Source organism: Onthophagus taurus, chromosome 11 (assembly GCF_036711975.1).
Source record: "Onthophagus taurus isolate NC chromosome 11, IU_Otau_3.0, whole genome shotgun sequence".
Classification (NCBI taxonomy): Eukaryota; Metazoa; Arthropoda; class Insecta; order Coleoptera; family Scarabaeidae; genus Onthophagus; species Onthophagus taurus.
The window spans coordinates 7,094,780-7,121,195 of NC_091976.1; the positions used below are offsets into that span (position 1 = coordinate 7,094,780).

Here is a 26,416-nt window from a genome sequence, read left to right on the forward strand (position 1 = left end):
AATCCGTCGTGTGGTAAATTCTTAGGAACCACCTCAGTATTGAAATTTGATCATTATTTTGACGTTATTAGCAAGAAAATTTCAAAAAACTTCTTTTTGCTACGAAGCCTTATTGTCAAAGTGGAACTAGAAGTAGTAAAAACCGCTTAGTTCGCGCTTATACAAACCCATATACAGCGTAGGGCTCTAAGAGTTGTGCGAGGCCTGAGATACAGTGAGGACTGTCGACACATATTCGTGCGTTTAGGCGTTCTAACCCTGCCATCTATTTATATACTAAATTGTATATCGTATGATCCGAACAATTTCGATGAGCTTTTAAATCATGCTGATGTTCACAAATACGCAACTCGTAATCGTTGTAATGTGCATGTCGATATGTGTAGATTAACTGTAACGCAACAGGGTCCAACATACATGTGTCAAAAGCTATTTAATAAGTTGCCGTTGAATGTCAGAGGTCTTCCGTTTCTTACGTTATTTTTGTCGAAATATTTTCAAATTTATTTTTTGTATTTACAAACATGAGAAGGCGAAAGAACACTCGTGATTTGTCTGAAGCGATGCAGAAGGCGATCGTAGAAGGCCGTCGTTAGAAGATGACACAGATGCAGCTAACAGCCAGTTTGCAATCACCCAATCTGTTGTATCCAGAGTTCTTAAGAATTAGCGAACTCGGGGAGACTTTCGACGTCGAAAAAACGTCCAGGCACGCCGTACGCATAAGCAGGAGTAATCCCAGGTTCAGCGCAGTGGATATTGACGTGAATTGTGGCACGCGGACAGCGCCAGAAATCAATGGCGACAATTAATAGAAGGCTGAATGCTGCTGAACTCGTGAGGCGGCGATTCATGAACATTCTGTTGTGGGCGAAGTATCACCTCAACAGAATGACGGAATCATGTCGTTAAATGAAAAATAGGTCGTGTTAATTTTAACAGAAACTTAATAAACCTAAATCAAACACCAATCAAGGCTTAGCCCGGCGACAATGAATATTAATTCGGCATTGAGATCACAATTACCAAAAATAGGTTTCACAAAATTATAATAGAATGTTCATGAACATACAGTACCACCTCAATTAAGACCCAATTAAACCTCAATTAAGATCAAATTAACACTAATCGATCGAAGTCGTAACTAAGTATCTGATCACTAAATGAATAACGATGTTTTATGAATAAAGAAGAGTTAAACGATTTCCAATGGGCCGTAAAAAATATGTTGCTACATCGTTTACACGATAGCTCCTCTTCCAGTGCTATTCATTTATTACATATTCGGGATGCATACAGGGAGAATATCCCCAACAAAACCTCTTAATAATAACGAAAATTAATATATAAATTGTGACAAACTAAAATACATACAACAATAAAGCGATCAACAAAACATCCGCTATACGTTAGTTACACATTCTCTAAAAGAGCGTAAAGAAATCCTCTAATAAATACCTGATTGAAGCCCTGGTTATAAGAATTAAGAATTCGAACTAATGGTGAGTTTTGATAAAGGTTGGTGTTAGATACGTTAAGACGAAATATGGCGTTGCAAAGTGTAAGCCGTTATGGTACCTTGAAGCTCAACTTATGCAGAAGATTGGCGGTATTCAGCATGCCATTAACAAGCTTGAGAAGGAAGCTCAAGTCAGAAACAACTCGACATTGCTACAGAGACAATAAGTTGAAGACTACGCAACGCCTATCGTAATCGCAGTAAGGAAGATGAAATTTATGTGCTAAGTAACGTACAACATGTCGCTGAATAGCTTCAATACGGAACCATAACATAGCACACTGTTGACAAATGCTAAATAAAGGGTTTTTATACACAAAAAAATTCGTGAAATTCTTACTGACCATGATAACAAACCTCAAGTTACGTAGAGATTTCTTTACCATAAATTCAATATGATGATGAAATCACAACTTGGAATGCAATGCCTACGGATGAGGTCAAGACCGTAGAGATGTAGCTAAAGTTGTAAGGAAAGTTGAGAGGATAATGTTTTCAAGTAAATGTAATTTTTTGGCATTTGTCATAATTTAGCTAAAGTTTGTTGGGGTGAGAGTAGTCATGCAGACGGTGAAGATCGTCGTGTAGTCTAAGACAGTCCAGATTAGTAAAAACTTAGAAAAATTAAAACAAGAAGAAATATCGTTTATGTACATTACAAATAGTAAGGGTCCAAGATGACTGCCCTGAGGCACACCGGATGTGATAGGTTTGCTACCAATCCTACCACCTGACTTCTGCTAGATAAATACGACATAATCCAGTGAACAAGACCATCTAGAATATGAAAGGAGTAAATTTTCTGTACAAGAATAGTATGATCGATTTTGTCAAAGGCTTTGGAGTAGCCGGTATAGATTGCGTCAATCTAAGTATCCTCGTTTAAAGCAGAATGAATAAAGTTTACATAGGACAACAGATTAGACTCCACCGATCGTGCAGACAGGAAACCACGTTGTAGCGTCATGCCTACAAAATCCATTCCCTGAATCCAGGATATCATGACATTACACCTTGTTCATTGATTATAGAGTGAGAAATAGAGACACTAAGACGTTCGTGGATAATTCTTTCAAAGACTTTAGGGATAGCTGAAAGGATAGAAATAGGTAATTGGATACCAACTGTTTATCACCGGATTTAAATATTGGAATAACGAAAGCCGTTGTCCACATACTTGGGAAAACACCTTCAAGTAAGGACTCGAAAAAATACGAAACAGTTGGAATAACATCCAGGGCTAGAAGACCGATCAACATGCAACAGAACATTATGAATTGCATTAGCGGAAAACCACGGCAAAACTCCAAAGCCATGTGCAACTACTGAGCTGTTGATTGTGCCGTCTACAAAAACAGATGAAAAGTAATCCGAGAAAACACAAAAGATCGCTGGACACGAATCAATTATGGTTCCATGAAAGGAAGTCATAAAGAAAAAAACAAATTCTTTTTATCACTGATCTAATTCTATCCTAAATTAAATTTTAGAAACATCGTACAACTGTTTACGAGAAGGGTTTAAAGTTGAAGTACTGTTATTAAGGTGATAAAATGAAAAATCGTGATTTGCCTTTAGTCAGCAATTCGAGGGTTTAGTAGACTTTCTTTTTTTTCCCAGAACGCCTGGTATTGTGCACCTAATTCCTTTTTTTCGTTCTCGTCTGTTTAGTGGCGTTTGATGCTCGCCGTTCGGAACGTTTCAGCCTTTCCGCATTTCTGACTTCCACATATGCAAAATTATCGGTACGCAAACTAATACTCATATTGCATCATTGTTAACAACAGTGTGTAACCTTAATTAAAAATGCTAACTGCTAGATGCGTCGCAAACTGAACTATCTTTGGGCTATTCTGTGTGTTTACTCCTAAACAGCGTTCCAATAATTCCTCTGATGTTAAATATTGGTAAATTGGTTTAATAGCTCTTTGAATTTCGTCCGAAAGGGGTAGTCTCTTGTGCTTAAAACTGTCTAAACTATATTCGTTTCTGCATGGCGCCATTTACACCAGGCGGATAATAATGGTGTTGAGGATTGCTGTTTCATTGCAAGCTTCTTGTTGCTACGCCATAATAAGTAGTTAGGTCACTGATCACTTTTGTAGTGGCTGGGGATGAACGACCGAAAAGACAAATAGTCAAAAAGACCCTTCGAAATCCGAGAAGGCAAGTTATAAATACATACAATAGAGCCGAGTGGCATGTAATTCAGCATATGCACGGTAAAAACGGTAATATCTTTTTTGGACGACAAAACAGGAGTGATAATTCTGCAATTGGATATTAACCGGGTCGTTTAATATCCAGGTAATACTTATTTAGAAATTCTCTTTCTTATTCGCCGACTTTTATGGGCAGGACAACTATCTCGATGGAACCAGATACTTTATAAATCAATACTTCGTAATCGATAAAGAATGAGAATAATACGAATAACATGTGTGATAGATATTTGTCATTTTAAATTTAATTCTACAGAAAAGTATTTTATATGGTCATTATAAGTTTTTATAATTCTTCAGTATCATCAGTCAATCTGAATAATTATGTTAATTTTTGGTAATTCTTTTATTACCAAACTTCATAGATATGTTACATATATACATAGATGCGACTGTAGCATTCTTTGTTAACTTTGTCATATTATCTTCTGGAGTTAATATGATCATTACGTTACTTTTGATCATTCCCCTTGGATTTCCTCCCACTAGATCAAAACCGCTTTCACAATCACGAAGAAAGCAATTATTTCTCCTTTATATGCAGTTTTAATCTCGGTTATTCTTCGGTTTTACATCTCGAAATTAAAGCTCCCAATCTCATCCAAAACTTTGTCTCATCACTTTTGGTTTACTAAATTCATGCTATAGTCTCAGACTATTTAGATATGTGTATCGGTACATCTTGTAAAAATGTAACTAAAATGTGATTAAATAAAACCTACTAAAACCCGCCAAACAGAATTTTGTGATTACTTAAAATTATTACCATGATTTTACGCACTAACCAATTTAGCAGCTTAATGTACTTTTTACGTTATCTGAACCCAAAATTTATATTTCAGGAATAGATCTTTAAATTCGTAAATATGTTTCAACGTCGCGTTACTTTTTGTTGGTTATTGAATGATACTGTCTCATCAGTAATCCAAAATAATACAAAATCAACAACTGCGACAACTTAATAAAATTATATCTTAAAACTTAATTTTAACGATTCTCCAAAAGAGACTAAGTCAGTTCACATGGATGAACCATGAGTAACTGTTTTTCATCAGCCCCTGAAGAATACAAGAAACTAGAAACTAAACGTAATTATACTAATAAATAAATGTAATAACAAAATAATAATGATAATAAAATTAATAGTAGCAAGAAAGGAGGCAAGAGTAAAAAGGCCAAAAAGTAAAAGAACAAAGAAGCATAAAACAGAAAAAAGGAATTGAAAAGATATAACAGTGGGAAACACAAGAGCACAAGAAGAAATATGCAAAGAAAAAGTAGGACATGTGAACATGAAAGCTATTGTAACTGCTGAAGAAGCAAATATCCCTTAAAAGCCGCTTTAAGCCAAACTCACCACGCTGTTTGATATGCAATGGGATACCGTTATAAACCTTACATATATTGTACGAAAAAGACCGCTTAAAAAGCTGAGAATGATATGCAGATATCGTAAGAGTGCTCTCTAAGAGATGTCTTATATTTAGGTTGTGTATATCACATCGGAAACGAATTTTATGCCATAAATATGGAGCAGACTTATTCAAAATTACTCGATGGAAAAGGCATTATGAATGCAAAATTCTTCGACGTCCCATATTAAGCCAGTTAACCCAGCCGAGTGTATGTGAAATATGTTCACACCGCTTTATTCCATAAATAATACGGAAGCAGGGGTTCTGAACACACTGAATACGATTAGAAGTAACCGAATCAATACAAGAATCATACAAGGTATCACCTAAATTGAATACAGACAACACTAATGCTTCACACAATTGAACTTTTAATCGCAGGTTGAGTAAGCATCGATTGCTGTAAAGAAGTTTTTATTCCTAGTACCATGCTCATGAATATCTGCGTGTACCGCCAAATGTCCCCTGCTATCAAAAGCATACAGAGCGCATTCGAGAATAAAAAGTGAGGGTAGAGTTAAAATCTTTAATCTATTAAAAACAGCTCGGCAGTCTTCTGTGTACAGCATATGTATAGCACAGTGTCTCAGAACATCGACTATGTTACTGGTATAAATTAAGTACAACAGAGGCCCCAAAACAGATCCTTGGGATCAGATGTAACAACTGCATCATCGGAATGAAATCCATTTAGAGTAACTACCTGCCTACGATGAAGAAGATAGTGTTCAAAGAAGGTGTAAACTTTCCGCGAGCAACCAATGTAGTGAAGAATAGCGAGAAGGGTCCTATGATGTACAATATCAAATGCTTTTGAGAAATCTAAAAGAATAAGGACAGACGCAGATTTATTGTCAAATTAATTGGTTTACCTGTATTAATCAGTAAACAATCTTGGTTTTTCCATAATTTTTCTTTAACTCGAATTTATTCTGCTCTTTAATGATTTATTATTCTAATCTTTATTCTTAGAGTCTAAACACTTTTAATTTATATTTGATGGGTTGTTAGGGTCAATTTTATTTAAAGTCTGTGGTTTGTAATTCTACCCTTCTGACACCCAAATGATTCATTCTATTTATATTAAACCTTATAAGATATTTATAAAGAACGTGTCCAAATAGAAAACCTTGCCTTGCACTTAGCTGTTTTTCTACGATTCGATTTTCACGGTTCCTCACTTCTTTAACATCGAACAATTTCTATCCTTCACCGTTCTTGACGCTATTTATTGAAACAATCTTCTCTTAAGATCTTCAATGTCCTTAGTATAGATAGCCCACAGGATTCTTCTTAACATTACTTTTCAATATTATTGTTTTGAAATTTTAACTTTCGCTGTTTTAACTTTTTCCTTCGCTTCTTCTCTTCCCTACTTGATTAAATGCCTTTTTGATCTTACTAAACTCAACACAAGTCGATACTATTTGACTAGATATGACTGCTTTCATGACGGTTCAGCTCAACGAGTGTTTGAGGTAAATGGGTGATCTTCTTGTGATTACAAATGCGAAATGATTACATCAGCCGTTATTCAAATCAGCTTATATACAGTACTGCTCAAAACTGTATCATATTTTTGTTTTCTGTGTGTAACTTTTTTCCTACTTAATTTTTTGATCCAAAATTTTCACACAGTATTTCTGAGCATGTTCTGCATGTTCAGCAGGTTCTGTGTATCGAACACACACCACTTTTCATAAACAAAATAATTTATCAAATTTACGCAAAATGACAAATCCAACAATCATGAAAATGCAAGATATTTGCAAAAGCTCTGAACTCTGCAATACTCAGTAAAAATTTTATGTGAACATCAACTTAATACTTACTGGAATATCCCATGATATCGATGACAATCATGCATCTATGAAGCATGGAATCGATCAAAGAGCCTGATCGATCTTCGCCCACTCCACCAGCAGCTGCCGGGACATCAGCAAATATGCTCCGACCGCCCTTCAGCTTGAACCTTAGAGTGTCCAAGAGCAGTTCGATGATGTTGAGGTCTGGAGTCTGGCTGGGCCAGTTCATTACAGTCATTTAACGCTGCGCGAACCAGTTGGCCACGTCCTTGGAACGATGTTTCCGGGTCGTTGTCTTGTTAGAACACCCAATCCCAACCTATGTTTTTACGTGTCCAGAGAAGCATATTATTCTCTAGAATGATCATGTACACGTAGCGGTCCATTGCCATTGTCCTTCGCCATCTTATCACGAGGAATCATAGGCGCAATGAACACACAATGACTGAGAGAGACAACTTAATATATCACCAATATGGCATCAGATTTGGCGGGTTACCGCCAGTGTCACTTCTGGTTATTCTGTGGTTGAAGCACCCTTACACCATGACGATTCCACCGCCGTGGTTCATGGTGGGCAATTGGTACTTGGGGTCGAAGTGAGTGCCAGAGGGACGGCGTATCAGTTCTAAACATCAGGAACTTGCTCTCGTCTCAACGAGTCTAGCAGCATTCAGCCTTCTCTTAATCGTCGCCACAGATGGCTGATGCTGCCTCGTGTGCCATAATTCACATCCAATATTCACTGCGCTGAGCTTGGGATTTGCTCTTGCTCAGCCGTACGACATTCCTTTCCTCGTAGAGAGTGGCAACTCTTGGTCTTTCTGGACATTTCTTCCTCACAAAGCCTTCCTGAGTTCGCCAATTCTTAAGAACTCTGGATACAGCAGACAGGGTGGTCGAAAACTGCGCTGCTAGTTGTGTCTTTGTCATCTTCTGACGACGGCATTCTACAAACACCTTCTGCATCGCTTCATACAAATCACGAGTACTCTCGACTGCCCATGCCAGTAAATATAGGAAAATAAATTTAAAAATATTTCGATTTTTCACCTCAAATTTTGTTACTCTTGTGATCATATAGCAGCTTTAAGCTGAGAAATATTGGGTGAAAAATGAGTTTGATTGGTGTAACCACAAATAAGTTGTGCCAAATACTTCAAAATTTGATACGCTTATGAGCGGTATTTTACTTCATCAGATTTTTTTTTAAATCCATATTAAAACCATCGGAATTGCAATCGCCGTTGCACTCATCCATTAAATTGGGTCATTTTTAGAGAATTCACTTCAAAACTAAGCTGAAATGTGTAATCTAAACAAATCAATAGGTAATTTGAAAATTATTTAGCAAGTTCGAAAGAAAATATTTACGCTTGAAAAACGTATAATATTTATAATAATAATATAATTTTAGCCTGGAGAAGATGGAATGGGATCAGACGTAGGCGCATTTCTTGGAGGTTTAGTTGGAGCATTTATTCAAGGAGTAGCAAGGCCACCTGGAGCAGTAAAATTTTTTTAATCAATTACTTTTACTTTTAGTAATTTTCCCGTTAATTTTTAGAAAGGATCCGGAATATTGGCTGGCAACCTAGTGGCACAAATCCTACCTGCATTAAGTGCTCCGGTAATTTTCCTCTCATAATTAAATTTCAATAAATAACTCACACAATTTACGGCAAAAAGAGGAAATCGATGTGATTTTAAATTGCCAAATCACCGCGTTTTAGATAATCACCAATCAAAAAGTAAGAAATTTAATTTTTAGGCGCCAATGGGTGAAGCAACTGAGCAACCTCCAAAGCAACCGAATTTAGATATTGGAAGTTTCTTAGGGGGATTTATTAAAACATTTTTAGGGGCAAGTGGAAATAATAATAATAATAATGGAAATGGTCAAGTAAGTAAAAACAAAATTACTTTTAAATTATTAATATAATTACTTAATTTGTTACTAAGTATACAAGAAATTAATGATTGCATAAAATCTTAATGTCTTTAATTACAACCCAAATTTCTCTTTCTAATTGGAGAGATTATTTTAAATCGATTATGTAAGAAGCAACTAACATTATTTTTCAGGCTCATCCATTTGCCAATATTAAACAAACTCTTTTCAAATCAGTTTTTTCTGGAATTTCATCGATTTTTGTAAAACCATCTGGGGCAAGTTCAAATAACAAATGGAAATAGAAAATGAATCAATGCAGAAATGGAATAGTAAAAACTAAAAGGACTTAACAACGGTACCACTCGTCGTCTTGGGTTTACTTTCACTGCACAACTAAAAAAAATGATTTTGCTTTACCACATTAGGTTACATAAACCGACGACATAGTTTCTTTTACAACTGAGCTAAATTCGATACCATCTTTATGCGTCTAATGTAATTCGTTGTATTTCTTGCGTAATAAAGCTCTATTAAAACCACAAACACAAAACAATGTACTATTATGGACCATAAAAAAATGTATCATTGTATATCATGTTGAACTACAATTAAATTGATAAATTTACTTTACGAGCGCGTAAATGGTTTTTAATTTTTCTCTTATTGTCCAATTACACGAAATTACATGAAATATGTACATGATTGTTCTAGAGAATTATTATTTTAGGTTGAAACACACCCACTACAATTTGCGAAAAAGGAAAGCTTTCTATGTTCAACTTGAACGATTGGTTTGAAATATTTCAAAATTATAGACACTCAAATTAAGATTAAGTAGAATTGTAACTTAATCTTAAAAATATTATTTTATTCGTTTGGAAAAACAATCTAAGATTATATTTTGACAAAACTTAAAATTAAAGTTATTAAAAAGTCAAATTCTGAAATAAAATAGTTTATGGACGATTAAGTAAATGAAATCATTATGTAATATATGAATTAGTAGAAATGTCTTTATTAAATCATTAAAATCTCATTTGGATATTTGAACTATTTTAAAACACGCTATTTTTTAATCCATCGTGTGTTTAGCGTTAGTAAATTAGTTACCAAATATTAAATTATGAACAACCTATAATCAGATAACCTGTGATTATTGTGAGGAGTTGAAACCTCTTTCTTTGAAGAACCTTAGAAATCTTCCACAATTTCCAATTCCAGTACTTCCAGATAATACCAAATTATTATATAACAGAAGCTTTGATGTGAAATGACAAACCAAACTCGATGCCGAAGATCAAACTCTCAAGTTCATTAATGAGATACTTTTGAAGCTGTTGTTCCGCTGTAATTAATATTCGCTTGCGTCCATTTTCAACGAAAAAGACTTCCTCGAGTCTTCCCAGGATTTTGTATGTTAATTAAATTATCAGTTTGCAACTCACAAATGTAAATAATTGGATATACATTTTAAATACAACAAAAGAACGCATTGAAATAGTGAAAATTCATTAAGAACGGTGCAAATTAGTTACTGAACTCAGCACTCCTACTTGTAGCTGCAACTGTGACAAAAATCCAAGTTTCTCCGTTCTAAGAGTTTTTCTGCTCGCAAGTGTTCGGAATATTAAAAATTAGTTTTTTACACTAAAATTTTGCTCTGTAAGCTTATATAGTTGAGCAAAAAATAGTTAATGCCTTAAATTGCTCAAATACAAACGCTGCACATCCTTTTGTAGAGTCAATTTTATTCATGACGGAACCTTGATTTTGGTTAAGGATGGTGTTAAGTATAGGGAAATCAATTCAGTGAATCGTCTATCGCGAGAGATTCATTTTAAAGCGATGATGCAGCTGCATGAATTAGGCATTGTTGTTGTGACACATCGGAGGATGATTATGGCGGGTGATTTTAATGATTATTTTTGGTCAGGCAACAAAAGAGTTGAGTTACTTATTGACACCTTCGCTACTTTTGGTTTTTTCCCATCGCTGCTCGATACTTCAACCAGGGGTTTGAACTGTTTGGATAATGTTTTTATTAATTTTAATGATGAACCTGTTAACGTGAATGTGGGGGCCAAATGCTCTGATCACTGCAGCATGTACTTGCAGGCCGGTCAAATGCAGGCCAATTATGAGTCATGAAAAGATGTTGTTTTATAACTCTGTATATGATATAAATTGGGATTTCATCGCATGATATCGCATGATGATTTGACTACCAATCAAAAGCTTGATATATTTCATGAACTTCATCCTTCATGCATTTCATAGTACATTACCGGAAAAATAATTGTGCAAAGTAATAAGAAATGCACAAGCTGATTTTCTGAAGATTTCAAGGGCATGAGCAATCGCCTGCATTTCTTAAGAGATACTCACAATGCCACAGGTTGTGAGAAACTAAAGCGCGAACTTAACTTTCTGACAAAAAATTATAGAGATAAGATAAAAGATGCTAAAGTTGGATATAATGATGAAATTTTAAACCAAAAAAAATATTTATGTAAGTATATGTGGAAAATAGTGAACAATCATCGAATAAGCAATAAAAGTAATACTAAAGCAATGTTGACCGAAATGAAGTAAATGATTACTTTATAAATGTTCCCCTAGATCTTGTTAATAAAATTCTACGCGGTAAGTTGGCAACTAACTTTAATCAGCTGCTATCGAATATCACAGTACCACCTGGGAAATTCTGTCTGAAGCCTGAATTCTGCCTGAAGGTTTAATTGAGGTTCGTGATATCTGTTTTTTAAAACATACTTCTTCTGGGGATGTATACAGATTAAATGCTGAAATATTAAAGCTAATAAAAGATGTAATATCATCGCCTTTAACAAAATTAATCAACCAATGCATGAGAGAAAATACTTTTCCAAATGCTTTAAAGTTAGCATCGGTAACTCCTGTCTTTAAGAAAGGCGATTAACGCGTTATGCGACCTCAGCAAGGCTTTTGATTGTATGAACCATAACTTATTAATAAAGAATCTGATTAGATATAAGTTTGGCGACAGTAGTATAAAGATGATTTTAATCGTACCTTATCGGCAGAAGACAAATAGTCTGTGTAATGATACTTATTGTACATCAGAGTGCATTTCTATTGGAGTTCCACAAGGGTCAGTGTTGGGGCCACTGCTTTTCCTCATTTACATAAATGACTTGCCTGCTTCAATATCTAAGTCTTCAATCATACTCTACGCTGACAACACTACTTTAATCAGCAGACATAAAATCCTCATTGATGCTGTTGTAGTAAATCGAGCATCGCGCTCTGAGTCTGAGGAGTGGTTTGCGTGCAACGGCCTAAATCTGAATTCCAACAAAACAGCTGAAGTTGTCTTTACACTAAGAGGCGTTCAGCCAGATCTGTTGAGTGAACAATTCATAGATTTTATAGGTGTTCGCTTGGACCCCACATTGAACTGGGAGCAGCATGTAAGTATACTTTCCGGAAAGCTGAGCTATTATCATATTTTCTGTTGGTCTGGGGAAACTGCTCGGGTTAGTCTAGGGTTTTTCGGCTGCAACGACGTGCCATTCGTGTCATATGTGGTGAAGTATCGAGACGAGTGCCGTGAATTCTTTATACATCAGAAAATACTAACATTTCCCTCGCTGTTTATATTAGAGTGTCTGCTGTACTTGCACAACAATGGAGGTAAATATACTGCCCACAGAGATATACACAGCTACAGAACCCGTAACAATCATAAGCTAAAACCTACATTTTGCAGACTCCCTAAGTTACAGAAAGGTGTAGATTTTACTGCGCTCAAGTTTTACAATAAATTACCTTCAATGGTTATACTTTTACCTGTGAGCAAATTTGCAACATTGATAGAGCAATTTCTGCTGTTTAGTGGATTCTATTCTTATTCGGAGTTCCTTGAATATGAATTTTTTTAAAGGGTTTTTGTGGCAAATGATGATCAAAACGTTAATTTGGAAAATACTGTCGCAGATTATTCATACAGAAGTTATTCAAAGACAAATAAGTGGGAGAGACGAGAGACTAAAGGGAACTAATCCTTAAATTGGATATTCTGGAAACAGAGCCGGAGTCACAATTTATTCAGAATTAGAAATTTAATTCATCCACCAGCATTGGTGCACGATACACGTCTGTATAATGTTGTACGTTAATTCAATACCATAACTCCAGGGTCAATACGTTGAATGCAGCTTTTATAGGGTTTCTGTTATAACTGCTTAACCAATTTGTTGAATGATTTATGAACGGCCCAGATATTTTCTTGATAGATCGAGTACTGTTCGCGCCAACACTGACATACTGGTGCACTGACATGCGATTTGATGCTTTTCTATTCAGCTTTAGGAGATCGTGTAATTATAGGATGTGTATTTACGAACGAGGAAAGGCCAGACATTAACATCAAAGCCGGAATCCGACAGGGTGACAGCCTCATTTCACAACTGTTTAACATACTAATGGACAGTATAATCAAAGGCCTAGATGGAGTAAATGACGAATATATACTGGGAAGAACATCATCGCAAAAACGGAAGATGGAATGCAACGGCTTCTAAAAAGATCGCGACCAATAAATCGAAAGGCATGGTTATCGTAAAATCGCCCATTAGATGCAAAGTTGTAACGCAAAAGCAAATCATTGAACAGATGTTCCAATTCGACTATCTCGGATTATAAATCAATGCATATGGGGGTCTAAAGGGCAGAGTTACAAAGCAAACCATAAAGGCAACAAGAATATCAGGTGCACTTTACAATGTAATATAAAAGAATATACATCTATCAATTGCAAAAAGAAGTCAGAATATACAAACCATGCCGACACAGCTAAGACAAACAGAGGCCTGAGAACAATCGAAATGAAAATGCTACGCACAATAACGGATATACTTCAATTGATCTTAAGAGAAACACAGAAATCAGAGAAAAGTGCAACATCCCGGACATCGTCAGATAATCCGGCAGAGACGACAAAAATGAAATAAACATGTATCATGAGTGAATCAATCGTGTCTGGAAAAATGTTTAAGAGATGGCGAAACATACACAAAAAGAGTGATAGCAAACCATTCAAAGTGATACTAGACAGCTGGACCTCAACATCACAATAGAAACAGAACCAGGGATGACGAAGTATCATAAGAAGTCATACGGCTTTCGATAAGAAGAAGTATTTATGCTCGGCTAATTTGTTGGTTGTTTGGTCGACAACCGTTCCTTCTTTTACCGAGGCCTTTCTGACATAGACTGAATATTTCCAGTTCAAGGCAATATTGGCACGCTGGTTTTCACTAGCTTATCCTTTTCAACTTTAAGAAATCATGTCATTGTAGCTGTTGTTTACTTATGATCGCTCGACCAATTTGTTAGTCGATTAGGATACTGGCAGTTCGTGACAGTGCTGATATACCGATAATAACTTGGGACCCTGTTCACTTTTACTGTATATTTCTTATAAATGCATACTGTATATTTGTGACTCAGCCAATTTGTTGGCTGATTAACAGCTGGATATTCATACGTTTTCTGAAGTCTTTCCCAAACAGTATGGATATTGCTAGTACGAGATTGTATTGATATGCATGGTGACATGGGGTTTTCCTGTTTAGATTTAGAAGACCCTGTCGTTATAAGCTGTGTATTTATGACCGTTGTAGCTTTCCTGTTCAATTTGGGTGATCGTCTCATTATAAGTTGTGTTGAATTCATCGGAAAATGGTAATACTGCACCACTTGGATATCTAGATAAACATTTGCACGTTCTTCGTAATCCTTCAGATAATCACTACTAAACGATGAAAGATTATCTTCTCCATCCTCGTGAAAGTGTCTTTAAACACCCAGCATTACAAACATTTTCTGCTTTCATCACTTCTGATTCTTAATTGAGAATATTGCACTACGTAGTTTCTTGATATATTAGCATCGTTGATGTCAATATTATGTGTTCTATGTGTTATGTGTTCTATGTATTATTAATTTTTCTGAATCTGTAATAAAATATGAAAAGAACAGGGCAAAGAAATGCGATAATGAAAAGTTAAAATCTTAATAAACACTGTAATCGTGCAAAAAATTTACCAGGTACCAACTAACATCTCAACACAAATACAATATGTTGAAATATTGATTTTTAGTTAAATCTTGTGTTTATGGAAAACCTTATTTTGTAACAAATACCCATCTTTGATTTACTTTTTCAATAAACATAACATATTTTAGTTACTACACATGCCCAGACAATTAATCCTGAAATCGATGAGATTCTCCGACTCTTCTACGAGGGAAACGAGAAGATTAAAGTAAAGACAAGTCCCAGGGAAAATCAGCGGATTATATTTACATTACAACCAACCTTCCACCGCTTCCCTAAGGATATATTGTACCCCGATAGATAGCGTTATCAAATTTCGCCGTGCAGTCCAATGCTCTTAACGAACATTAATACCTTGCTCGGTGAAAAATTATTCAGATCCTTTGAGGAGATAAACTGCGACCCAAAAATCGAGAATCTGATACGATCAACAGCAGACCAGTGGCATAGAACATGTTCAACCGTCTTCTTCTCCTTCGCACATAGTCGGCAATCAACGTCGTCGGCTAGGCCCAACAAGTTGAGGTGTGGCTTTAATCGGCAGTGCCCAGTAAACACACCCATTAAAACTTTAATGCTGCTACGAGAAAATCCTAAAATATTCCCTTGTTTGACAGTGGCGATGTTAATAAACAACTTAGTGTGTCTCATTCCAGGAGAACTGGTTGACAGTAGGCGAAGTCTTTTTCAACTGCTGGCTCTGGCCCACAAACGCTTTAGCACAGCCTTCTCGTGCTAGCTCATCTGCCGCTTCATTACCAGCAACCTCAGAGTGACCTGGGATCCAGATCAGAGAAACTCTGTTATCAGCGCATACAAATAAAACAATTGTTGAATTGGTTAATGACTTGCTTCTCGAAAGAGGTAGCTAAAAACTCCGAATTCCCTATGCTTTCCAGAACTCAGCCGAATTGAATCCGAAAAAAGGGGCCAAGATAAAGGACAAAGAGCAATTTTTATTAGGACAAAACGCACCTTTATATTCCCAATTTCTTCTTAGAGACAAGTCGTATTCAGAATAAGCAAAAAATGGTAAAGGCGAATAATGGTTAAATATGATATATTTTTAATATACTAACAATCCACGGCAAAAGAATTTGGGTGCAGCCAGAAGTTTAGCCAGTTCTGCTGAACCAACTTTCACAACTAGTAGTTGAATGAAGCATTCTAGAATTGGAAAGTTTCCGAGATTGTCTATATAGTACAATTTACGATCTTGATTTCAGTAAGATTGTGAGTGGTTTTAGGTCTACCCTACCCAAAAGTTAAAACGATCTTGGATTACAACAGTCGGTTTTTGGTTGTGATTTGTAGAATTCCATAAAGATGTACCCTTTATGGGGCAACGCTCAACCAACATACGTAGGCCAGGTTCAATACTTTGGTGATTCCCGTAAACAACCAACTTGACACGTACAGTGCCTTTAACATAACTAAAAACGCCAATAAGAACGAGGACTGGATTTTAGACTGGCTTTTAATGAATGTCCATTTTTCCAAATATGATGAGCTATTAATAATTCTCCACCGTTTAAAATCCCAGTACTGGATGAGATCATGCCAGCTTTAATTTTACCATTTATTGTATCTGTCGATAGGGAACCTGTAGGCAAGATTATTTCCTCCCGAAGTTTTTTAGACCAATTAATGTTTTCTTCTTTTACTAAAAACACTGAGTGACTAGGAGATTGATATATCAGGATCATTTATTTAGCAAATAGTCCTCTAGCTCCCTTACCAACATATCTACATCCAGTATAGGTATACTTAGATAGCTTTTTACTTAATAACTATGTCAATAAAACTTTGAGGATGTTTTTGATGAAACGACGTTCTGTGGTATTAAACAGGCTTTATTACAAGATAATGTTCCTTCAGCATGTTTCTATATACACAGCATTCTTAAACAAAGAATCATTAATTCAGGACTGGAAGAGGGGCACTTATTACAGCGTACTATACGGAAAACATAATCGATACAATTGAGAATTGATGTAAAATGCTATGTCTCTAATTCTGCTAAAATGCTGAGGATTTTCATAAAGGCGCCATCAGTGTTCTTAATGGGACACTCTAAAACCAATAATCATCTTTACAACATGCAGCTTATTATTCACCCTTTCTGTTTTACTTACGTACTATACCAACATATAACACATTTCATTTGATTGTCCAACTTTGAAGCACCAGCAATTTAAAGTCTTCGAAGACCATGGACCACGAAATAGTGGGAAGAATCAATATTATTTGATTAATAAAGTTAAAATTAAGTTGTAAGTGCGGAAGAGAATGACCCACTAGCAAATAGGAATATACCTCCTTACAGCATAAGATTGCCCCAACGTACAAAGTTATCTTAATATGGAAAAACAAGAACAAGAATATTTATAAAAATCTACAATGCTTTTAGTATAAAAAGCAATCAATAAAATAACTTTTACTGAAATAGTATAGAAATCAATACTATAGGTCAATATCGATGCACTTTGCTAATTGTACCCATCTTATCCACGATTAAAGTTAAAAATTACAAATATTATTATACATAATAACGTTTAAGAATTTCTATTATAATTAAAAAGATACACAAAAATGTTTTGGAGGAACGTCTTTATTAGGTATTCCCAAGTTTATTCTGAATAATTCGATTTACACTTTCACCTGGTAAGTACTTCCATTCGACAACAAGAAGGAAAGAAAGTTGCCGAGGTGTGCGAGTTTCAATGTTATAAAGAAGATGTCAGTACAATCCGAGCAGAACTACATGTACTATCGGTTCCACTTAATTTCAAACTAAAATAACGTGCTTTTCACAGAAAAATATATAATATCATTATAAATGTGTCGTTTTTTGACTAAGTAGAAGAAATTGGTGAGTTCTTTTCTCTTTACTGTTTAAAGATAAGCGTTAAAGAGCCTCTATTGAATTAAATAATTCCTGTACTTGAACTAGAACTTGTTTCAATGTTAACTTTCTAATCGTAATGGAGACGGAACGCGGATTTCCTCGATATTCTTCCGCTTCTATTCTTTAGATTTCAAATAGATCGAATTCAATTTAAATTCAAATCGATGTTCTTTAACATATTTAATTCTTGTTACATCTGTGTCGAGTCAAGTGCATTTCGAAATAGTAAAACCTCCGGGAGTTATTAAAATAAGTGGTAACCAAACAAGGTTAAACGATGAAATGTGTTCATTTACAACTTCAACCCAGCCATATAAATTCATAAACCAAGAATTACGTAATTAAAAATTTCTTGAATTAAAAGTGTCTGTGCAATATTTAAAAATTTATTACAGAAATATACTCAATTAACCGTATTATAAGGTCAATAACTTAGATTAAAAAATGTTTGGAATACAATTTTTTTAAGAAAAACTTATTGCAATTGCAATTTATTCACACACTCTAAAATGATTTAATAGAATTACAAACCTCAATTGAACACTCGCATACGTTATGATTATTTTAATATACAGTTCAATTAGGTGGCAGAAAATGTTCTGCTCTGAAAGATCTATGGACGTGGGAACCGTGAACCTTCAGGCGAATTTGTCTATGAGTTATAATCAGTTTCAAAAACGTTTCAAATCTATTGTGTAACGATCGAATCGATTGTTACAAAGCAAGGAAAATATAATTAAAAAAGAAACGAGCAATAAAAATGAAATTGACGAAGACACACCTTTCAACAACGACAAATGTCACAATTGGAGTGAAAGTTGTTTTTTTAATAAAAAAATTGACTGCATAATAACATCTTTGGAAAACAAAAAAGTTGGAAAAGTTTTATTTTTTATATAATAAAGTTAATGAACTCATTTTGTTAATTTCTTTTACACTTTTCAATTTTGAAATGTTCGATCTGAGAATGAAATCAGGGAATAGATTTTTGCTTCAGAACCGGATAATGTTAAAAGTTAAAACTAGAATGTGTCTCAAGGATACGTTTTGTGTCGTGCTGCTTTTCTAGAGAAATCGCTTCGAGCTTTTTCCTCTCCAAACTTAGCCAGAGATTACTTAATAGAACGCCCGTTTAACTGCATGTAATTAAAACTCTTCACATAATCTAAAATATTTTAAAATGTTTTTGTTTTTATGTTTCAAGAAATACTACTTTAGTAAATATAATGGAATTAGTTTATACTTAAATGATATTGAATTCGTTGTAATTATGAGAATATTGAAGATAGATGCATAATAATTATGCATTTAAATTATTTCACGACATTAATTTTTGTTGTTCACTTTGAACGCCAACAACAATTTTACTTTTCTTTTAAGTAACAAATTACAGTCTCAAATCAACACCATTTTCAAAAATATATTTACAATTTTCGATAATGTGTGACTTAATTAAACCAAGGTCGCTTGCGGTTAAGGTTTTACATTTTGTACTACCGTAATATAAATCAATACCATGTTCAAGGATGTGTGACTTAATTAAACTAAGGTCGCTTGCGGCCGAGGCATTACGTTAATTCATTATAGATACAAGTATTCACAACTTTCAAGGATATGTGGTTTAATTAAGTCGAGGGCGCTTGCGGCCGAGGCGCTACATTTATATTATCTTGATACAAATACTAGGAATACAAGGAAGTGTGACTTAATTAAACCGAAGTCACTTGCGGCCGAGGTATTACATCGATATTATATAGATGCAAATATGCACAAATTTCAAGGATGTATGAGTTCATTAAGCCGTGGTCACTTGCGACCAAGACATTACATCGATGCCTTCTGGTTACAAATATTTTCAACATTCTAAGATGTAGGACTTAATTAAGCAGGGATCGCTTACAGTCGAGGCGCTATATTTATAGATACTATCTTGATACAAATTATCACCAGTTTCAAGGATGTGTGACGTAATTCAACCGAAATCGCTCACAGTCGAGGTATTACATCGATACAATATAGATACAAATATTTACACTTTTCAAAGATGTTCAAGTTAATTAAGTCGAGGTTGCTTGCAGCCCACGCGCAACATTTATACTATCTTTATACAAATTACCACCATTTTCAAAGATGTGTGACTTAATTAAAGCGAGATCGCTTGCGGCCGAGATATTACATCTATACGATATAGATACAAATATTCGCAACTTTCCAGGATGTACGAGCTGAGGTTGCTTGCGGCCGAGGCGCTACATTTGTACTATTTTGATACAATCAATATCATTTTCAAGAATCTGTGACCGATAGCATTACCTACAGACATATACAAATAGTCGTACAACTTTCAAAGTTGTACGAATTAATTGAGGTGAGGTCGCTTGCGGTTGAGGCACAACATTTGTACTACCTACTATCCGTGCCAAAAGACAAGGCCCCTCACTTTATAGATGAATACCTTCGCAACCGCTCGATAAAAAAATTGCGGCAAAGTTTGTTGTAATCACTGAACATACGTACATATGTTAATTTGAAAATTTTCGGATCCGCGGTTTTCTATTTATCGCGAGTTAAATGAAAAACGTACCCGATTTTGTACGATGCTGGCAACTTTGTCCACTTTGCGATTGCAGTTTTTCTCTCTAATTTTTTTTAGAACGATTTAAGCGAATTATAAATTAAAAAGAAAAAGAAATAAACCATGCGGGGAGAGGAGGATTCCGTCAAATCGGAAACGATGGTCCTGGTGTGTCTTTTAGACACAGGACGTCGCGTCTTTATTCTTTATGTAGGTAAGATAAAGGCGCGACGTCTTTATCTGGTTTTTTTCTTTTGAACGGAACCCCGCATGGCTTATTTCTGTTTCGTTTTAATTTATAATTCGCTTAAATCGCTCTAAAAAAATTAGAGAGATATAACTTTGAAAAACTGATAATGGCATCCCATAAATGCAATTATTTGACATATTTTGGTCAAATCCACGATGAAATCCACCCAGCCGTTTTCGATATAACGGCGTCTTATTAAACCGCGATTCCGCGAAACTGTATGGAATATCGAAAAAATAAAATATGTTCTTCATTAAGAACATATCAGACTACCACCTGCTCAAAATTGAAACTTTTCGTCTGATAGTTTTTAGGAAAAAAATGGCAAAGTGGACAAAATTGCCGGCACCGTGAAAAATCGGATCCTTTTTTCATTTAACTCGCTATAAAAAGAAAACTGCGGAACCGAAAATAATGAAATTCACAAATGTTCAGTCAAACTTTACCGCAATTTTTTTCATCGAGCGGTTGCGAAGATATAGATCGCTAAAGTGAGGGGTCTTAACTTTTGGCACGGATAGTAGGACAATTATATTTCCAGATAATACAAAATTGATACCGTCGGTGTCTTAGGACGTGGTAGGTAGAATATTGTCCGCAACCCTTCGCAATAACATGAATGGCAACTTTGTCTACACCCATAACTAACGGATTTGAAAATCAGAAACCTCAAATGGCCCAGGTTTGCGCCAATTAGCAGTTATTTTTGTAAACCGAACTAAGAACGTATTAAACGGTCCAATTCTGGTTATATTTTTTTCGGGTTTTAATAAAAACGGTAATTCAGCGAATATGATCTCAGTGAAATATCAACTAATTGTAAAAAATGTGATGTTTTCCGTATCAAACATTCGGACAAGAAACCACAAAAATTGGATTCAATGAAAAAGTATAAAAATCTAGTCAACTCCGAAAAAGATTGTATGTTGAAACTGTTAATTTTAAAGTTGTTTAGCATCTCACAATGTGGCCTTTAAAGGTCATAGACAGCCAAATTACTGTCTAACTCAGATTCAACTGGGATTAGCGGCCAATTCATTGACTTAGTAAAGTAAAATAATGAATATATTAGATATTTATTGCAAAAGAAAATGAAAGTGGTGTCCAAAAATATATACTCAAAATCCTGTTGCTTATTTTTTACGTTGAGAGAATAACTACTAGAATTTCATTCCAGAAGATACAGCATCATTTTCTGTTCAAGTAATATCATTTTTTGGTTGGGTATTTTACACTTTAAAACCACATTCGGAAATTAGGTGGGAATGTACGGTAGAACACAAGCCTATTTACCCGTTGTGCCACACTGAATTGAAAGCCTTCCGTACATCACCGCAGCAGATTGACGTTTTTCGTAGCGGGCCACGTGGATGTTTGAAACCAATCGATAGAGGAAGAGATGTCTCAGTGAAGAAATATATACTTTCAAGGTAGTCAGCGCGCAAATGAACAATTTTTAAAGATCGGAACCATCACTGGGTTCAATAAAATCTTGTATTTCTTGCGTTGATGCGAGATGTTAGATATTGATAGATAATGAATTTCAACGTGTTCCAACATTGATGGATTTTACATTTAACAATTTTTTACTCGTTTTTTTCCAATTTGGTATTATTTTCCACATTTTCTATTTAATCCACATTTTATCTGCACTAATCCCTAAAAATATTATCTCCAACCGTTGGTTCCGGGCGAATTATTTGTAAGCACAATTTTCGGCAGTCTGTTATTTGGTATTCTACAGACCCGCGTATGCTAAAATGTCTCGCTTTGATTTTCCCCTTATTGTAATGTTCTGAACCTCGTTTAGATCTTTAATGTCGGAGTTCTTAATTCTGTCCCATCTGGTCTTTATTGAGATTGTCCTCAGGGTCTTCATTTCTGCTACTCTTAACATGCTCTTAGCTTTTGTTTCAGTGCCGTCTTTAGGTCATTTTTGGACGGATTCAGCATTTGTATTTTTTTAGCCTTTACTATCCATACGCATGAATTTTGTTGCCCTAACAGTATCTCGTACTACTCATCGTCAATGCTTGAGATGTGCACGTCTAAGTGGGTAAGTTCCATGACTTGTTCGATGATGATGTTATTGACTACTAGTTTATAGCTTATTGCTTCCCTTGCTACCACGATGCATTTAGATTTTGAATAAAAAAAATCATTCTCTGAGTTGACGATTATTTCAACGTGATTAGCGTGGCATATTCAACAGAATTTCATTTGCCTTATTATAATAATAATAATAGTAAACTTTATTGAGAAAGTAAAGAGACAAAAATAACAAAAAATGCACATCTTATCACTACTCACCCAACGTCAAAAAAGAAAACAAAATTCAATGGCTATTATAAAATTCGTCGAGCGAATAAGGTGCTAAATTACAAAGTAAATATCGCATATTTGACTTAAATAAGTTTATCATAGTTATTAATTTGATTTCTACGGGGATGTTATTCCAGATTTTCACACATGAATACAAGGGACCTTTTTCATATAAATTTAACCTACGTTTAGGCAGTATGAAGATATGATTATGTCTAGTAACATATTGGTTTGTCTTAACAAATTGTTGAAAGTAGTTTTTATCTTTGAAAACAAATATTGAGCATTCGAAGATTTAAATCGCCGGTAAAGTTAAGAGTTTCTCTTCTCGGAATCGTTGTCTACACGATTCATTGTATTTAAGATTACATAACGCTCTTATCGCTTTTTTCTGAAGTTTAAAGACATTACCAAACTGTACAGATGCTCCCCACGTAATTATTAAATATTTTAAATGTGATTCGATGTTACTAGAATAAAAAATCTTGGCAATCTCTCTGTTACTTGTATTTTTAATTACTCTAAGACCAAATATATATTTTGATAGCTTATAACAGAGTTGTTCCAACTGACACTTAAACTTCATAGAACTATCAAGATGAACACCCAAAATCTTGATCTCCTGTCGTACCTCAATATCGTAGATTGTAGAAGGTTTATTAACCAATTTAGTATCAAAGACTATCACCCCACTTTTATGTTCGTTCATTATTAGATTATTACTATCAAACCACTTTTTTACAGCATTCAACGTATTGCTAGCTTTGTCCATCATTTCGTTTAAAGTTGAACCAGTGACTGATACGGTAGTATCGTCTGCGTAACTTGTTAAATAACAATTCATGTCGTGTAATAGCAGGTTATTTATAAAAATGACGAAAAGTAGAGGACCCAGTATACTACTCTGTGGTACTCCATACCTTGTATACTTCGTAGCTGATATTACTGGAGCACCTTCATAGCTTATAACTTTCGTCGTATGTGATCTACTATTTAAATACGAAGTAATTATGTGTTTTGCAGAACCCCTAAACCCGTAATGCTCAAGTTTGGCCACCAACAATTGTCTATCTATACAATCAAAAGCCTTAGACAGGTCCAAGCTTATAGCACAAACGTGTTCATTTTTTTCGTAGGCATCTAGAATATTCGCAAAAAGTTCAAAAAGAGCAGTATCAGTTCCACGACCGGGTACGAACCCATTCTATCTTTCTCTGAGTAAAGAATTACCTTTTATATACCCCAAAAAGCGTACGTAAATAACTTTCTTGATAATCTTGGATAAACAGGAGAGCATACTACTACTTGTATCCGCGCTTTGTGTAATCTAAAAAATTTAGAATCATGTAAAGAACATTTTAAAAAAATTGATATACTTACCGTGCCCTGCATGTACATACTTACCTGTGTTAACCATGTGCATAATAATACACATCTCTATGACATAAACTCCGTACATCACGAATATAATACGCGACAAAAAGACTCTATAAGGGTTCCGTATCACCGTCTTAAGGTGACCCAGCAAGGTGTGGACTACCAGGGTACAAAACTTTATAACAAACTACCGGATTGCATAAAGAACATGAACACCGCGCGTTTTAAAAATCGTGTTAAACATTTTTTGGTGTCTGAGGCCTTTTACTCGGTAGAAGAATTCCTAAGTAATGTCCACCGTATGACCGAACTGTATTAGTTAAGTTACTGTTTTAGATACTCATTGTTGAAGTATACATATATATTTTGTATGACGTCTGTCCAAAAACTTTTTTTTGACATATAAATAAACATTAAACATTACTAAATGGTCTATAGCTACCAGGTTTTTATAGCTACCTTTTTTGTAAATTGAGTGTTTCAGTGAGTTTGGAAATATTCCATGTGCAAGGCAGTTGTTCACAATAGAGCATAAAGGGGCTAAAATATATAAAATATTTCCTTTAATTATTTTTAAAACTATGTACAATATTAAAAAGTTCACTCTCCGTTACAGGCGCCATAAAGATTGATTGACCTTGCATAGGTATGTTACCCAGATCAGCTGGTGAGTTATTATTTATTTTGGACATAAGATTGTATGCAACAGAGACATTGTTGAAAGATTCCGCCATTTTGTTTGGGTGATCAAACCGTAAAAGGTTTTTAGGTTTATAGTTTATAGAGTGTTTAATTATATTCCACAAATATTTTGATTTATTAGCAGTTAGTAGTAGCTGCTCTTCCATGTGCTTGTTTTTAAGATGTATTAAAAGTTGGTTGTATTCTATCTCTTTCCGTTGATAATCTGGTTTAAATTTTTTGTCGATTTGGGAAAGCTCCTGTAGCATACATAAGGAATCTCTACAAGCCTTGAGTTCACTACATTCCATATTTCTACTTCTTTTTTTGGTAGAGTTTCGAATTGCTGTTTTAGGAATATGCTGATTGAAATAATTCAGATAAATATTTGCAAAATGTTTGTACTGATCATCCAGTTGTTTCCAATACAGACTGAAAGGTCTCAATTGATACGAAGTGATTAAAACGTTTTATGTTATCATCACAAAAATCTTGTTTGACAACATAATAATATTGTTAAACGATAGAGGTACATTCGAACATATTGTTTGAGCTTTATGATCTGAAAAACCGGTATTAAAATCATTTGTAGTATACGTATTAGAACTTAAAATATTATCTAGTCTCATTTGTTATTCTTGTGTAAACAGTAATCATATATGATACACCAAATTCATTTAACATATGTTTAAAATCTATGATTTTATTGTCTTTATCATCTAAAATATTTATATTAAAATCACCTAATATGAAAAATGTACACTTATACATAAAAAGAAATTCAAGTAGTAAAAATAACCTGCCAAAGAACACATCCACATCACCTAAAGGAGGTCTATATATTGCTACAAAATAGTAAGGCACGTTCATAATTTCGGTTTTAAAACCTGTAATCTCAAATACATAGTTTTCACTCAAGTTATTAATTTCTGGAACTGGGTACGCAAGGAGTTGTGCACTAGCGTATAAAACAAGTTTACCATGTTGCCGGGAATCTCAACATGATGATGATACTAGTTTTAGATCTTTAAACTTGAAAATGTCAAGCTGTTGAACTGTTTGCCAATGTTCAGTAAAACCGCATACTAGAGGATGTTCGAATCTTCTCAGTATTTCCTGGAGTTCATTATAACAGTTTCCCATACTTTGTAAGTTTTGATGGTAGATGGTGAGCTGTTGTACTTGTAGTATATGTACGCCTTTTTTCATTGTAAATGTTGGTAATTTATTTATTAATTTTGAACTCTTTTCTGAGATATAACCAAACCATTAACTATCCCACGTTCATTTTGCGAGGAGTCTTGAAAAAAAAAACGATTTATGCGTGTTCCCCATAAATTTGATGATT

At 34.7% G+C, this 26,416-nt stretch overlaps 2 protein-coding genes across 3 annotated transcripts in view; both read left to right on the top strand.

Moving 5' to 3' along the window:
• Window positions 1–9,452, top strand: part of LOC111414487 (uncharacterized) — a 33,171-nt gene extending 23,719 nt beyond the window's left edge. Inside the window, exons 6-9 of the mRNA XM_071200377.1 lie at window positions 8,379–8,471; window positions 8,529–8,591; window positions 8,733–8,864; window positions 9,047–9,452. Of these exons, the coding sequence (XP_071056478.1) occupies window positions 8,379–8,471; window positions 8,529–8,591; window positions 8,733–8,864; window positions 9,047–9,157 (399 nt within the window). The 3' untranslated portion in view covers window positions 9,158–9,452. The remainder of the gene's footprint in view (window positions 1–8,378; window positions 8,472–8,528; window positions 8,592–8,732; window positions 8,865–9,046) is intronic.
• Window positions 9,453–17,697: 8,245 nt separating this feature from the next.
• Window positions 17,698–26,416, top strand: part of LOC111419941 (putative mediator of RNA polymerase II transcription subunit 17) — a 41,985-nt gene continuing 33,266 nt past the window's right edge. Inside the window, exon 1 of one of the 2 annotated variants that reach the window (XM_071200031.1) lies at window positions 17,698–17,827. The gene's annotated coding sequence lies outside the window, so the exon portion shown is untranslated. The remainder of the gene's footprint in view (window positions 17,828–26,416) is intronic. The other variant, XM_071200029.1, reaches the window with a different exon arrangement.